The sequence below is a fragment of the Poromitra crassiceps genome, assembly GCF_964638095.1.
Source record: "Poromitra crassiceps genome assembly, chromosome: 9".
Classification (NCBI taxonomy): Eukaryota; Metazoa; Chordata; class Actinopteri; order Beryciformes; family Melamphaidae; genus Poromitra; species Poromitra crassiceps.
The window spans coordinates 55536673-55553286 of NC_139630.1; the positions used below are offsets into that span (position 1 = coordinate 55536673).

General features: G+C 45.5%; 1 protein-coding gene across 1 annotated transcript in view; it reads left to right on the forward strand.

The window, feature by feature from the left end:
• Positions 1 to 3690: 3690 nt before the first annotated feature.
• Positions 3691 to 16614, forward strand: part of cdk19 (cyclin dependent kinase 19) — a gene marked incomplete at its 3' end in the record, with an annotated part of 69548 nt that continues 56624 nt past the window's right edge. Inside the window, exons 1-2 of the mRNA XM_083643758.1 lie at positions 3691 to 3835; positions 10453 to 10528. Coding sequence (XP_083499884.1) covers positions 3708 to 3835; positions 10453 to 10528 — 204 coding nt within the window. The 5' untranslated portion in view covers positions 3691 to 3707. The remainder of the gene's footprint in view (positions 3836 to 10452; positions 10529 to 16614) is intronic.

Here is a 16614-nt window from a genome sequence, read left to right on the forward strand (position 1 = left end):
GCAGCTTGCCTACAGTGCCAACAGGTCTGTAGATGATGCCATGTAGTGGAGGGCCATGTATATTATACATGGCCCTCCACTACATTCTCGCACACCTGGACACCACAGGTACCTGTGCTAGGGTCCTGTTTGTGGACTTTAGCTCAGCCTTTGACATGATCATCACAAGATGCTCTCCCAGCTGGGTGTGCCCGAGTCCATCTGCAGATGGTCCACAGACTTCCTAACGAACAGGAGGCAGCACGTAAAGGCTGGGGAAGCATGTCACTGACTCCCGGACCATCAGCACCAGAGCTGGCCAGGGCGGTGTACTCTCTCCATACTTCTTCTGCCTGTACACAAACCGCTTCACCTCCAGCCATCAGTCTGTCAAGCTCTTGAAATTCACAAATGACACCACCCTCATAGGGCTCATCTCTAATGGAGACGACAGGAGATCGACCACCTGACGACCAACCTGGAGCTCCATACCCAAAAGACAGTGCAGATGGTTTTGGACTACAGAAAAAAAATACGGAGAAAATTACAGACTTTTGACATGGATTCCGCTATAGGTCACTTTAAAAGGTCTTATTGCCTTTGCACTTTATAATTTATAATTTTAAGATTGTCTACCGTCTGCTTCATATTTTGCCTTTGTGTTTGCTATTGCTATTCCTAAAGCTGGCTTTACACGGTGAAACTTGCACGCAACTTTAGTTGCATGAAACTTAGGTGAAACCAAGTTGCAAATGAATTGCATGGTATAAATCCTTCTGCAACTCACTTGAAACTTCTGTGAAACTCAGCTGCAACAGTTGCAAAGCGCTCAACTTTGTGGAACTAGTTTCATGCAACAGCCAATCAAAATGCTGAGAACCAGTCAGCTGATCACATAGGCTCTGGCTGTCTGAATCAGTGCGCAGTCTCAGAAGACATCTATATGTCAATATCCATTTATAGTCATAGCGCCCCCTACTGGCAACACAGAAAGTGGTTTGTAACTCGGCCGGACATGGTCCCACGCGCACCAAACTTCACATGTTTGATGAGCATCCCAGCCTGAAGACATCTAGATGACCATTTGGTGTTATAGGCAGAGCGCCCCCTACTGGCCACACAGGAAGTTGGAGTAACTTTATTGTAGATTGTCCAATCTGCTCCAAACGTGTCATGCATAAGTGTCCATGCCTGTAGACATCTATATGTCAATATCCATTTATAGTCATAGCGCCCCCTACTGGCAACACAGAAAGTGGTTTGTAACTCGCCCCTACATGCTCACACGCGCACCAAACTTCACATGTTTGATGACCATCCCAGCCGGAACACATCTACATGACAATTTGGAGTGATAGGCAGATCGCCCCCTACTGGCCAGACAGAAAGCGGTTTGTAACTCGGCCGTACATGGTCACACCCGCAACGAACTTCAGATGTTTGATGAGCATCCCAGAGCATTGAATGTATTCTTATCCATGCGGAGCCAGGATCTACATGGGTTAAAAATAATAATATTAACATGTTGTGAAGTATAGTGATCACATAACTGTTCAATGCTATGCTATATATGTTTTAATGATAATCAGTTATCTATATATGAAGCTACAATTTCATACTGTTGTCACAAGGTGGCAACAACGAGCTATTTATTTATTTATTTTCCTTGAATCAATCAATAAATTTGAGAAAAATAACAACAATGCACTCACCGGAGGCTCATTGGATCAAGCTCCTTGAAAAGAGTGTGAAACGATCCACTGGTATGTCTTTTAAGTAGCCAGTCCTTCACCCACATACGTTTAACTTTTTTTTCACGTGTTTTTTCCTCCTCCTCCTCCAACATATCCATGAGTATTAATGCACTAATAGCTCTCTTCCTATTCTCGGGGCCCGGGACAGCCATATTTTATCTAACAAAGTAGCTAGCTAGCTAGCCAACCAGCCAGCCAGTGCCAGAAGAAAAACCGATACAACACCTCCGAGTCCGAATTGATATTTTCCAGCGAGAAAACGATATGAAATACGATACAAAGATGCAGAATGACAATTCTCACTTGAAAAAAGAAGAAAACCATACAATAGATGAAAAATGACCAATCTAGCTAGCTAGTTTTGCTGGAAGAAACTGCCAAGTTGCACGAGACTTGATTATTTTTTAATTGCTTTGTGTAACTGTGAAGTTGCATGGAAATTTGGTTGCATGCAACTTGCAACCTGCAACTAGTTGCGTGCAAGTTTCACCGTGTAAAGCCAGCCTAAGACAAATTCCTTGTTTGTACATGTTTACTCACTATGGCTATTAAATAAATCTTGAATCTTGAGATGTCAGATTTTTATTCCCCCACCTGCTCAACCTGGGAAGGAATCCGGGGCACCAGGACCGGGGACATCCTTAGGTCTGAGATAGGGCTATGTAGTAAAGCAGATTGTCGCAGACATTCTTCTTCTTCTTCTTCTTCTTCTTCTTCTGGCTTTCCGGCAGACTGGATGTCTTGCGGCACATTGCTGCCTCTCACAGTTGGATGGTCTCACTCTAGACGTGGTTCTTCTTCTTCTTTCAAATTTCCGGTGTTTCTCACCTCCTCAATCATGGCTGTTGTTGTGCCTGGTCTCCTCCGCTCCTCATCCCTCCTGAGCAACCGTCACAGACACACTGGTCCAATGTGATCTTATACCCTCACCTTTATGACAGTGATGTCAACAGTGACATCATAATGTCAAAGTGACATCATCTGTGACATCATCAGCAACATCATCAGTGGGAAGCAGGGAAGGGAATGGCTCGGTGAGTGTGAAGGCCTAAAAACAAAATAGCGCTGGGGTGGATTCCCCCCTCCCTCTTTTTGCTGTCCAATTCTTCAGGGTGTGTAACCTTCAGGGTGTGTAAAGGGCACCCGTGACGTCAGGGTGACCTGACGGAGCCGTATTTTGTAATTAGGCTAATTAGCTAATGATGTGATGTAATCAGTGATGTCATCAGTGATGAGGTCAAAAGTGATGTCATAAGGGCGCTTGCGCACACACACACACACACACACACACACACACACACACACACACACACACGGAGGCATTGTGACAATACTGATCAGTGATGTCACACACACACACAAGGAGGCATTGTGACAAGACTGATCAGTGATGTCATAGGGGGACACACACACACTGATGATGTCATCAGTGATATCATAATGGGGCACACACACACAAGGAGGCATTGTGACATCACTGACACACACACACACACACATATATATATATGTATATATATATATATATATATTTATTTATTTAAATATACATATATATATATACACTATTCCTCAAAATAAAAGGTGTGTAAACTGAGATGAGATGGGTTAACTCTCCAGTACATCCTGTTTGTATACCATGATGAAACCTAAACCACCGATGCCTGCATATTTGAAGAGCGTTCGTGAGTACGCAAAGTGCAGTAACTGCGGCGAGAAACGCGGGTTGTAGTCTGCTGCTATGCTCCATGCCTACTGCTGAAACCAGACTGTTATCTTTCAAAAACTACCTTACCCAGAGAGCCTTGCGCGCCAATTAGAAACGTCAACGAGCCAGTGAACATTAAGCGGAGCAGACCAAAATCCCAAACAAGGAAATGGTGGGGGAATAAAACGACCAGATTATTTAATTAATGCATGTAATAATTAATATTTTATTTTATTGTAAATTAAGACGTATTTATGGGTTAAAAAATGGATTACGACTTCAAAACAAAGCTGGCGGCCGAGAGAGAGAGAGTAGAAGATCTGTTCGAATATGAAGGTTGCAAAGTGGGTCGAGGCACCTACGGGCACGTTTATAAAGCTAAGCGCAAAGACGGGTAAGATAACCGTGAACGTTATTGTTTACTGACAGAAAAACTGATCGCGGGGTGCATTTTCAACCCGCTGTCCCGTTGTGTTGTTGAACGGGGGATTTGATTTCGAAACCTCCCCGAGCGGTACCCGTGTCTTGTGTTTTTGTTTTCATGTACGCACTCAGTCATACACACTCACTCACTCACTCACTCACCAACGGTCCTCCCCCCCCCCCCCAAAAAAAACAACAACACGGGGCAGCGGTTGTGCTCTGTTTGTTTTTTGACAGTCTCTTAACAGTTTACACTTACTAGTCATACATTAGACACCACCCGGCATCGTCATTTGACTTGATAGTGATATTGTTCGCCTTCTTTCCATGGTTAAATCTGCCCCCCCTTTTGAACACTGTGCACCAAACTTTCTCTCTTTTCTTGGCTCATCCTGGTTGCTCTATGTAGGTGATGTCAAGCATGTGACAGTAGGCTACAGTGCATGTTGACAGTAGGCTACAGTGCATGTGACAGTAGGCTACAGTGCATGTTGACAGTAGGCTACAGTGCATGTGTGAGTGAGTTAATCCAACAGCAATATGAGGATTAATAGAAGATGTTTGCACATTCCTGCCCTGTTAAGCCACTTTAGTGACACTGTTTATTGTTATTAAAGTAGCTGCATTGTCAGGTGTCAGTATGTGCAGTAAGCCACTCTACAGTTTTATTTAACTACTGTCATAACAGATGTCTAAACCCCACAAAAGTAGCTATAGCCCGCCTGGCCTATCGTTTTGACTTAGCGCTTGGTAGATAAGTTGAAAGGCGACAGCAACACTTGGTGTCCAGTCCTCATACCAGGTGGATTTGTGACCGCGGCTCAGAAGACCATTTCTCCATTCATAAGTTTGATCAGGTTTGCCCGCATGCAGGCTCTTATTTCACCTTTACAGCGGCAGAGAGTAGAGATATGATGCGAGGTCAGAGGTCAGGGGGGGTCAACTTGATCAGATCACAGCCGGCACTCAGTCCCCCAGAAGATGTCTTCTATAGGAGTAATAATACCTGATACATTATTGTTGAATGTTGCTTACAGTGATGTAGCAGCCCAAAATCAAAGTAGTAAACAACATCCTCCTCGTGACTGCTATACAATGTCTAGCAGCACTCCTGTAGGTTACTTAGAAAAGTTCTCTTTCAAGTGAAAAGAAAGATGGCTTAATATCTCTCTGGTTACTGCTACAAGAGCTGGCTGGCCACAATCAATACAGTACAGCCAGCCGTGCGTTGTGGGAATAGTGAAGCATGGTTGGAACGTGTCTGACTGACCCGTTGTTCAGGTTGCTTGGCTGAATCTGCTCGTTGAACAGTTCTCCACGTTCTTCTTCTGGCCTGCAGTAAAACGGCTGAGTGGAACAGGGTTTGACTCTGCTGCACTAGCTCTTTATTTGTGTTTGGTCATGTTAAGAATAGCATCGTGAATTGTGATATGAGACGTTGTTGAGCACACGTGCAGCTCAGCAGGTGGGTAGATTAGTCAAGGAGGCTGCCCGGTAATCAAAGGGTCGCTGGTTCGATGCCCAGTGCTGACGGTGGCCACAACTGCTGCAGACCTCCTGTAGCAGCAATACAACATGCACTGTGGACTGGCCTTGAAAAGGAACTCGTATCAGCTCCTGTAAACACAGCGATGCAACACAACAGGCAGTAGCGTGCAATGTGTCATTGTGTCAATAGAGAGGCAAAGTGGAACGTCACTTCCTGCTTCAGCAGCACTGGACCAGAGATTTTCATCCGCCATTTATTTTCCCATAGACGTTTCATAAATGCTTTATAAAAATGATTTTACTTGTTCGAACCAAACGGTACAGATATATTTAGAAACAGGAGAGATCGCATAACATTTCACTCAGACCAAAACGTTAAAAAAGAATGCGGGTTTAAAGAAAATATGTTTTCGATGTTGTATTTTTAGGTTTTGGTCCGAGTGAAATGTTCCATGGTCTCTCCCCATTCTAAATATAGCTGAACCGTTTGGTTTGACCAAGTAAAACTCTTTTTATAAGCATTTTACGAAATGTCTATGGGAAAATAAATGGCGGAAGAAAATCTGTGGTACAGTGGTGCTGAAGCAGGAAGTGACGTTCAATTTGCCTCTCAATACTACAGGCAGTAGCTACAATGTGTCGTTGTGGTCGTGTCTGTCCTGGTTCAAATCAACTATACAAGAGGATTGCTCCTGTCAGCCGGCTTTTCACAGTCTAGCTTTTCTCAGAGGGGGAAGGAGAGGCTCCGGGGATGAGGAGGAATCACATAGCGTATTCCCAGTGAAGCTAACCCACACATAGCGTATTCCCAGTGAAGCTAACCCACACATAGCGTATTCCCAGTGAAGCTAACCCATAAGTGAAGCTAACCCATAAGTGAAGCTAACCCATAAAGCTCATTTTAGGGGAAATGAAAGGGCAATGAAACAGTTTGCCTCCCCCACTTACAATGTCTGTGTGATTTGCAGCGCAACAGAATTATCAGAAATGACAAAGAAAACAAAAAACAGTTTATCCCAGTTTCCTTGCTGAGCACTCTCTATAAGCAGCCACAAACGACACTTTTCAAATGTTTGCTAAGCTCAAGTTTTGATGCCTCAGGCTTAAGGAACGTCACGTGACTTGAGAGAGTTGATCCCAGCCTAGCAGGAAGCAGAAGCGTTCCCTCGACAAGGTGTGAAGACGTGCCGTCAGTGCGTGTGAAAGAAGGAGACTAGACCAGAGGTTTCCAAAGTGGGAGGCGGGGCCTCCCCAGGGGGGCTCCAAGCCGTTTCAGGCCAGGCTCAGTGAATGAAAGTGAAAATATATAATTACGTTATTAAAAGGAGATCCCATAGAATAGCCTAAATGTGTGTGATTTGGTTAAAGTGATAGTTCTGAGATACAGTAGCTTTGGGGAATTTGACAGGTTTTTCCCATTTTCCCAGAGTCTGAAACAAAGAAATGCCTTCAGACAGACCTTTTGATGTATTTGGCGTATCTGAAGTCTGTCAAACAGCAACGTCAGGCTATAGTGGCTCAATTGTTAAGTGTCTACAGCAGGGGTGTCAAACTCATTTTAGTCCACGGGCCACATGGGACCCAATTTGGTGTCAAGTGGGCCAAATAATGAAAATCAATAATCAATAATAACATAAATGACAAAACCTCAAAATGTTCCCGTTTATCTTAGTGTAAAGAATGACAGGTAGAACCCTACAAACACGTAGGGTTATCTCAGATACCATCAAGCACATGATCTACTGTCTGTACTGTGCATTACAATCAGGGCTGTAGTGGAGAGTAAACGCAAGTAAACAATTTACCCACCCCTTTGAAATGAGGCAGATAGTTTACTCACCTATTTTCAGATCAACTGTATCAATCAACGAGGGCAAACAAGGTGGGTAAACTACTCACCTTGGCTAGTTTACCCACCTGTGCAATTGTCTATAGTCAAGCAAAGGTAATGAAAATAGCTGACTATTTAGTGATTAATACAGATAACATGAATAGGTGACTTAATATTTAACTTGCTCCCGAAACCTGCTACCTCTTAGCCTTAAAGTGCATCACATTAGACTGAAGGACTTCTCAGTGCAATTTTCACACTTTGCAAAGTCATCCTTTGGGCCGCATTGGACCCTTTGGGGGGCCGGATCTGATCTGGCCCCCGGGCCGCATGTTTGACACCCCTGGTCTACAGGATCAAATAACATAATCATGATCCAATAGGCCTCCAGGAATTGAGTGAGGCAGGCTCCTTATTCCAAGCTTTGTCTGCGGGGAGGCCCACAGTCTCAGACTTTTAAGTAAGGAGTTACTCCACAAAGACAGTCATATTTTTAAAGTAACTTATTACTTTCAAATTAAAGTAATTAGTAATATGTAGTATATTACATTTTGAAAGTAACTTGCCCAACACTGGACTTTGAAATCCCCCGGACTAGAGGGGACATCTCTCTCCTGTACATGACTCTGCTGTAAGAGGCAGGATTGGCGCTACATGGCTAACATTAGCACAAAAGACTGACAGTGAGTGTGTGCAGCAGCTATAGCAGCTTTAGACACCTAACCCCTCTTCTGGAAACAGCTGGTAGAGCTGTACATCACTTAACTGACAAATCTACAAAACTCTTTGGACAAAACTCTGACAAAACTCTTAGATGTGCTAAAGGCAAAAAAGGGCAAGAAGTTAAAACTGCCAACTGTTGGTCTAATCATCTCTTGCTCTTTTAGATGAGAGCGATCAATACTGTAACTAAATTAGCCTCAATTAATATTAAGGAGATATTCAGTGGCTGTCTACAGTAGGGATGTAACGATATGAAATTTCACAGGTATGGTACGGTATCTACCGAAATATCAAGGTATATGGTATTTCACAGTATAACCCCCCCCCCCCTTAATTAAACATAGTAACAAGTATTTAGCTTTGAAGAAAATATTGCTCTATTGAACTGAAACTGAAACTAATGTGTTCAATGATGTTCATCATGTCTTCATTTATACATAGACATTTTTTGTTTTCTTGTGTTCAGACATAGGTTTATAGATGTTATTTTTTTTACCTTGACAGGTTCGACGAGTCAACTCTGGTCTTCTTCAGAAGCAGTCGCACTGACAGCTGGGTATGACGTGTCAACCAGTTGAAAAATGCTTCTGAAGAAGACGAGAGTTGACTCGTCGAAACTGTCAAGGTAAATAAATAACATCTATAAACCTATGTCTGATCACAAGAAAACACAAATGTCTATGAAACTAGGGATGCACGATATATCTGCAATCATATCGGTATCGGCCGATGTTGGTCATTTTTTAACATATCGGTCATATCGGTATCGGTCAGATGTTGCAATGTTAATATCGGTTATCATTATCAGCCAAATTCTTCACATTGATATGAAATAATGCAGTAAATCTATGATTTATGGGCTTTTCCAAAGGCTTTGCAAATAAAGAAATGCATAACTTTTTCAAATTCAGTGTTAACATGTGTTTTTCAGTATGTACAAAATGTGATGATCATAAAAATGTGGTTTCATACAGATCATACCGACATCTGTAAATATCGGTCATCGGCCATAACAGCAATGTTAATATCGGTTATCGGCATCGGCCAAAATTTTCATATCGGTGCATCCCTATATGAAACTAATGTGAGAATGTTTACAGAAGGGTCGTCCATGATGAACTTATTTGTGGTGGCGTGCGGCGCCGTGCATGTTATCGTGCAATGATATCGTGGGCACGGTGTTACAGGGAAAGTTTACATATCGCGGTAAGAAGACGATGTATCGTTACATCGTTACATCACTAGTCTACAGTCCAAAAAAAAAAAAACTGTGCTGGGTGTTTGTGCAGCTCAGTTAGTATTAGATGAGTGTGCCTGTGAGAGCTCCACTTAATCCATGACCCTCCCCTATTAATCCATGACCCTCCCCTATTGATCCATGACCCTCCCCTATTGATCCATGACCCTCCCCTATGCAAATAAGACTGAGGTGGGTTTGATCTCAGGACCTGTTTGTTCAGTGACGGCTGCTGCTCACATCATCAGCTTCTTACATGCTGTCTGTCTGCAGACTCTCTGTTTACATTTGAATCCGGCTCCGCATTGTACAGCTAAACGCATTTCCCTTTGAGCCTTTCATTTCTCTCCCGTGCGACCAGGCTGCATTTCATACACCGGAAAACATCTCTTATCTGAAATAATCAATAGTGGCCTGCGGCTGCACAGTGTGCTGAACACGCTCGGCCTGCGGCTGCACAGTGTGCTGAACACGCTCGGCCTGCGGCTGCACAGTGTGCTGAACACGCTCGGCCTGCGGCTGCACAGTGTGCTGAACACGCTCGGCCTGCGGCTGCACAGTGTGCTGAACACGCTCGGCCTGCGGCTGCACAGTGTGCTGAACACGCTCGGCCTGCGGCTGCACAGTGTGCTGAACACGCTCGGCCTGCGGCTGCACAGTGTGCTGAACACGCTCGGCCTGGAAACAAGTCTCACATTTTGCGTATTTATCCATTTCTATGCACGAGCGTGGTGACTCCCCAAGGGGCGGGGCTATCCTCACGACGCTAAATCGAGCCGTGCTGTTGACGCTGCAGCTAAAAGAAAAAAGCAATAATAAAAAGAGGCAGAGTCTCATAACTCTGCACAGTGTGTGACATGACGTGCGTTAGTTATGAAGAAAGAAAGCTCTGGTGGTGGTGGTGGGCAGTTTGAATCGTGAGCGTTTGCATCAAGGATGAAATTCCTGCCGGATAATGATCCAGGCTCAGGGGAGATAGAGGATAATGATCCAGGCTCAGGGGAGAGAGAGGCTGCACTCAACAACACAGCACTCCTGCTGGGAGGGAGGGAAGGACTCTCTTCTGCCAAAGGGTATTTCTAATGGCAGGGTTTCCTCTGCTCCGGCAGCATAAATCTGGCAGTCAACGCTCTCAATCTTGTTCATCTAAACCTCCACCCCGCCCCCCCGCCTTTGATCATCAAAATCCAAAACGCATGAGTCCATGCTCTTGAATCAGTTTGAAAGGAGCGCATTGTTGCGTCCGTTGGCAAAGAAATTGTGCTGTTTTATAATAATGTCGTTCCCATTTGTCTCTTTATCTCCACAGGAAAGATGAGAAGGAGTATGCACTGAAACAAATAGAAGGCACGGGAATATCCATGTCTGCCTGCAGGGAAATCGCTGTGAGTTAAGCTTTATATTATTATTTTTATTTTATTTTATTATTATTATTATTATTATTATTATTATTATTATTATTATTATTATTATTATTATTATTATTATTATTATTATTATTATTGTTGTTGTTATTATTCAAAGGCCTTAGATTATTTCAGTAATTTCGTTCAAAAGCATGTGAGGATTTGTGATTGGTATAGGGAAGAAAAACAACCAGATCACACTCTACATAAGGTATCCCCTGAAAATGTCTACATTTGCTCTCTAAACTCTTTTCACTGAGATAAAAAAAATACTTTAAGATAGATACTAGATAGATACTATAAGACACTGTGTGACAAGACACTGTGTGAACACAGCAAAGCCTCCCTTTAACTTCTCAGCCTGCGTACACTTATGAAGGGACCTCCAGCTGTTGCCTCACATGTTGATTTGATGTGATTGTTATGACTGTGTAACTGACGCTCAGCTCTTATGACTGTGTAACTGACGCTCAGCGACGACTGGCGAACACTACTTTGCATTCTGCTCTTTGCCCTCGGCCTGATTCTGACCAGCAACACATGACCACAGTTAGCTTAACACACACAATCTAATCTGATCAAGCGATCAACAAGGACTCAATTCAGATGGCCAAACGGGCCATTTCAATTGACTGGCGGTAGTAGCGGACAATATCGTGCAGTATCATCAACCATGGTAAAGGTAAAGTCCCAACGATTGTCACACACCTGAGTGTGTGAAATTTGTTCTCCGCATTTGACCCATCTCCTGGGGGAGTGGTGAGCAGCAGCAGCGCCGCGCTCGGGAACCATATGGTGATTTAACCCCCCAATTCCAACCCTTTGATGCTGAGTGCCAAGCAGGGAGGCAATGGGTCCCATTTTTATAGTCTTTGGTATGACTCGGCCGGGGATCGAACTCACAACCTCCCAGTCTCAGGGCGGACACTCAAACCACAAGGCCACTGAGCTGGTTACATCTGCAGCTTATAATATCCTCACTGTGTCTGAGAGAAGGTAGATAGTGCACCGTGATTTAATGTAGACTGCACTGTTTCTCACAGTGTTTCTCACAAACAAGTGCTCTCATGTGGATCATGTACACATTTCATAGCTGTGTCAAGTTCCATTTCTATCCTTTCCATAAAAAACATATGAACAGACTTCGACACTGTAATTAAATAAGGTAATAATGCGTCTCCTTGGTGATTGGCTGGAGCAGTTTTCACCTACAGAGGGTATTGAGTAGGTGGGCTTGTGCTCATTTGTTAATGACTTGTTAAATGCAACACAACACATTTTGGCTGTTTTTGTTACTAATTACCTCTAGATGTATTGTGTGAAATATGAAACGTGAACGTGGCAGCAAGACTGTCATTTAGCTGCTGCTTCCCACTGAATGACTGTAGGCTAATGGCCGTTCAGAAAGATGATTGTGGATTAATCGTTGATAGTATAATAGATCGATTAATACAATAACCAGAACGTGAAGTTGTGTTATTTTTTCCAAATTCCATCAGATCCGAGATCAGTCAAAGTTGTTTGGTTGTCAGAGACCTTGACCTTATATATATACAGTATATATATATATATATATATATATATATATAATGGATCATGTCCATCAGCCACACCTGAAAAGAAGGCGAAGAGGAGGACTTCCATTCCTTCAGAATGAGTCTTTTGGCGACAGTTGTCCCCAGTGTCAGAGATTGCTGCACAGCCGTAGGGAAGTTCAGAGAGGACTCCGAGCAGCCGAAAGATTGCGAGTTCTGCCTCCGGCTGTAGGGTTATTTTGTAGGCCGTAGAGTGCCAATCAAATATTCTGACCCAGAATCCCGTTAGTGAAGGGCAGAACCAGAAGGCATGAGATAGTGTGCCCTCTGACACCTGTCTGTCACACAGTGGTGAGACAGAAGGGAAGATCTTGTGTAGTTTATGCTTGGAGTAGTGAAGATAATGAACCACTTTAAATTGGACCAGCTGGTGTCTGCTATTAGCTGAGCAGAGTTGCATCACAGACGGACTCCTCTCCCATATAATGTCCGATAAATCAATACCAAGTTCAGAGACCTTGACTTTGACAATGCCCCGCCCCCACCACACAATGTGCCTGAACCTGTTGCTGTCATCTGAGGCTTATCTGTGGAGATGGACTGAGTGATAGTTTATGCAATAGCAGAGTGACAGTTTTTCTGCTTGAGAAAATAGCACGAGTCGCGCCCCTTGTTGGGCGAGGAGGGGTGCGGAGGGGCGGGACTGGTCAAAAATCGGATGCTTTCATTGGTTAGAAATGTATGTTGATGCCTGAGGTCACTGTTGAAGGTCAAGGCATGTCTCCCTGTCACTCACAGTTCTGTCAAAGGTAGCAGAAGAAGAGACAGGAATGTGACCCGTAGCTGTGATATAACAAGCCGCTTTCACACAAAGATCGTGCAAAATTGCAGTTCAGAAGGCCCGCAAAGCCAGCAGCCTCGCCACAGAAATCAAATGTCTTTCACACACAGCCAAGCAGCACCGCCACAGGCAGCTATAGTCCTCTGAAGCTTATTATTATATCCGTTAATTTTACCTACTAATGTCAACATTGTTTGAGCATAAAGCCTAACCTGCTTACTAGGCACGGAGCATTCCTCCTGGCCGCCTTTTTTTACTTTCACTTATGCCTTACTTGCTGCATGAGGTTTCCCCTGTATTTTTTTTATGAATGAGCTGACCATTCGCACCGTTCTGGCTTGCCGCTCCTACGCTTTCAGGTGGAGGCGGGTTGCAGGGTAACCCGCTTAATTCTGTTTTTTGTTTGTTTGTTTATTTTTTTTAATGATATTTCATTTTAAAGCCTTTATCGGGCGATGCCGATGCCGTGCCAACACCATTGTGCATCCCTAGTGCAAAGGTCAAAGGTCAGAGCCTCGGCACAAATGCACTGGTGACAAGCTGATGGCTGTTGTCTGCAGGGAGAGAGACAAGCTGATGGCTGTTGTCTGCAGGGAGAGAGACAAGCTGATGGCTGTTGTCTGCAGGGAGAGAGACAAGCTGATGGCTGTTGTCTGCAGGGAGAGAGACAAGCTGATGGCTGTTGTCTGCAGGGAGAGAGACAAGCTGATGGCTGTTGTCTGCAGGGAGAGAGACAAGCTGATGGCTGTTGTCTGCAGGGAGAGAGACAAGCTGGTGGCTGTTGTCTGCAGGGAGAGAGACAAGCTGGTGGCTGTTGTCTGCAGGGAGAGAGACAAGCTGATGGCTGTTGTCTGCAGGGAGAGAGACAAGCTGATGGCTGTTGTCTGCAGGGAGAGAGACAAGCTGGTGGCTGTTGTCTGCAGGGAGAGAGACAAGCTGATGGCTGTTGTCTGCAGGGAGAGAGACAAGCTGATGGCTGTTGTTTGCAGGGAGAGAGACAAGCTGATGGCTGTTGTCTGCAGGGAGAGAGACAAGCTGATGGCTGTTGTTTGCAGGGAGAGAGACAAGCTGATGGCTGTTGTTTGCAGGGAGAGAGACAAGCTGATGGCTGTTGTCTGCAGGGAGAGAGACAAGCTGGTGGCTGTTGTCTGCAGGGAGAGAGACAAGCTGATGGCTGTTGTCTGCAGGGAGAGAGACAAGCTGATGGCTGTTGTTTGCAGGGAGAGAGACAAGCTGATGGCTGTTGTCTGCAGGGAGAGAGACAAGCTGATGGCTGTTGTTTGCAGGGAGAGAGACAAGCTGATGGCTGTTGTTTGCAGGGAGAGAGACAAGCTGATGGCTGTTGTCTGCAGGGAGAGAGACAAGCTGATGGCTGTTGTCTGCAGGGAGAGAGACAAGCTGATGGCTTGTTGTTTGCAGGGAGAGAGACAAGCTGATGGCTTGTTGTTTGCAGGGAGAGAGACAAGCTGATGGCTTGTTGTTTGCAGGGAGAGAGACAAGCTGATGGCTTGTTGTTTGCAGGGAGAGAGACAAGCTGATGGCTGTTGTTTGCAGGGAGAGAGACAAGCTGATGGCTTGTTGTTTGCAGGGAGAGAGACAAGCTGATGGCTGTTGTTTGCAGGGAGAGAGACAAGCTGATGGCTTGTTGTTTGCAGGGAGAGAGACAAGCTGATGGCTGTTGTTTGCAGGGAGAGAGACAGACAGAGACACTGACTGGACCAGTTCCATATGGCTGGAAGCTATCCACCCCGCCCTCCTTATAGCTTCCAGTCACTCAGCACATCATCACACATCACCCTCAACACCTCTGCTCCAGACACTGTGATAAGTGTCACATGACTCCATACCTCTGCTCCAGACACTGTGATAAGTGTCACATGACTCCATATGAAATGGCTTGATTTTCCTCCGATCAAAACACAAACAAACACAATGGAATTGCTCTTGCAGATAAGTGTGTGTGTGCGTGCGTGCGTGCGTGCGTGCGTGCGTGCGTGCGTGCCGTGTGCATGTGTGTGCGTGCGTGCTGTATGTGTGTGTGTGTGCGTGCCATGTGCGTGCGTGCGTGCTGTGTGCGTGCGTGCATGCTGTGTGTGTGCGTGCATGCTGTGTGCGTGCGTGCATGCTGTGTGCGTGCGTGCGTGTGCGTGCGTGCCGTGTGCGTGCGTGCATGCTGTGTGCGTGCGTGCGTGTGCGTGCGTGCCGTGTGCGTGCGTGCATGCTGTGTGCGTGCGTGCGTGTGCGTGCGTGCCGTGTGCGTGCGTGCATGCTGTGTGTGTGCGTGCATGCTGTGTGTGTGCGTGCATGCTGTGTGCGTGCGTGCATGCTGTGTGCGTGCGTGTGTGTGCGTGCGTGCCGTGTGCGTGCGTGCATGCTGTGTGCGTGCGTGCGTGTGCGTGCGTGCCGTGTGCGTGCGTGCATGCTGTGTGCGTGCGTGCGTGTGCGTGCGTGCCGTGTGCGTGCTGCGTGCGTGCGTGCTGCGTGCGTGCGTGCTGCGTGCGTGCGTGCATGCTGTGTGCGTGTTGTGTGCGTGCATGCTGTGTGTGTGCGTGCATGCTGTGTGCGTGCGTGCATGCTGTGTGCGTGCGTGCGTGTGCGTGCGTGCCGTGTGCGTGCTGCGTGCGTGGTGCGTGCTGCGTGCGTGCGTGCGTGCTGCGTGCGTGCGTGCATGCTGTGTGCGTGTTGTGTGCGTGCATGCTGTGTGCGTGCTGTGTGCGTGCATGCTGTGTGCGTGCGTGCCATGTGTGTGCGTGCGTGCCGTGTTCCCCCCGGTGCCCTGGGAAGGCCTTTAGTCCAGATCCTGTGGCGTTACAGGAGTAACCTGTTTGGAAACAGTTACTCACAGCATTCAGGGAATGATTGAAATGACTGTGAGCTGTATCACAGTTTGACATTCCATTTGCATTGTGCAGATACATTTTACATGCTAAAACACTACTGGTGTGTTTTTCTAAGTTCATGCCATTGATTCGTCTAGGACAGAGGGTTTCAAAGTGGGAGGTGGGCCTCCCCAGGGGGAGGCTCAGTGTATGGAAGTGAAAAAATATGACATAATAGTTATTACATTAGTTATCAAAAGGAGATGACATAGAATAGCCTAAATATGTGTTTTGGTAAGAGATAATTCAGAGATGCAGTAGTTTGGGGGAATTTTACTGTTTTTCCCAATTTCCCACAGTCAGAAAGTAAGAAATGCCTTCAGAGAGACACTTTTCTATGTATTTGCTGTCGTCTGAAGTAGGTTCAAACAGCAACAGCAGCCTATCTTGGCTCAATTGTTGAGTCTCTATCTATGGGATCAAATAACATCATCATGATCCAATAGGCCTCCAGGAATTGACAGATTTTATTGTGGATAGTGAGTGAGTGAGGGGGGGGGGGGGCACAGTCTCACACTTTGGAAACCCACCGTCTAGGATGCCCCTCTCCTTATCATTCTTCTTGAGAGTGAGCTAATGCATCAGCGTAAATATGGAGCCCTCGTCTGTTTTATAGTTATTTCACTGGGCCTGAGTTGAGTGTTTTCTTATCAGTGCTGCTGTGTTATGTTGCCCTCTGCTTAAGGCCTAGATATACTTGCGCGGCGCACCCTTCGCCAACAGTGTGAGTATAATATCATGTGTAGATGGGGAGATAACAGGAGAGAGTGAAAGCTATTACCAAGTATATGCACTACATTCTCTCCATCG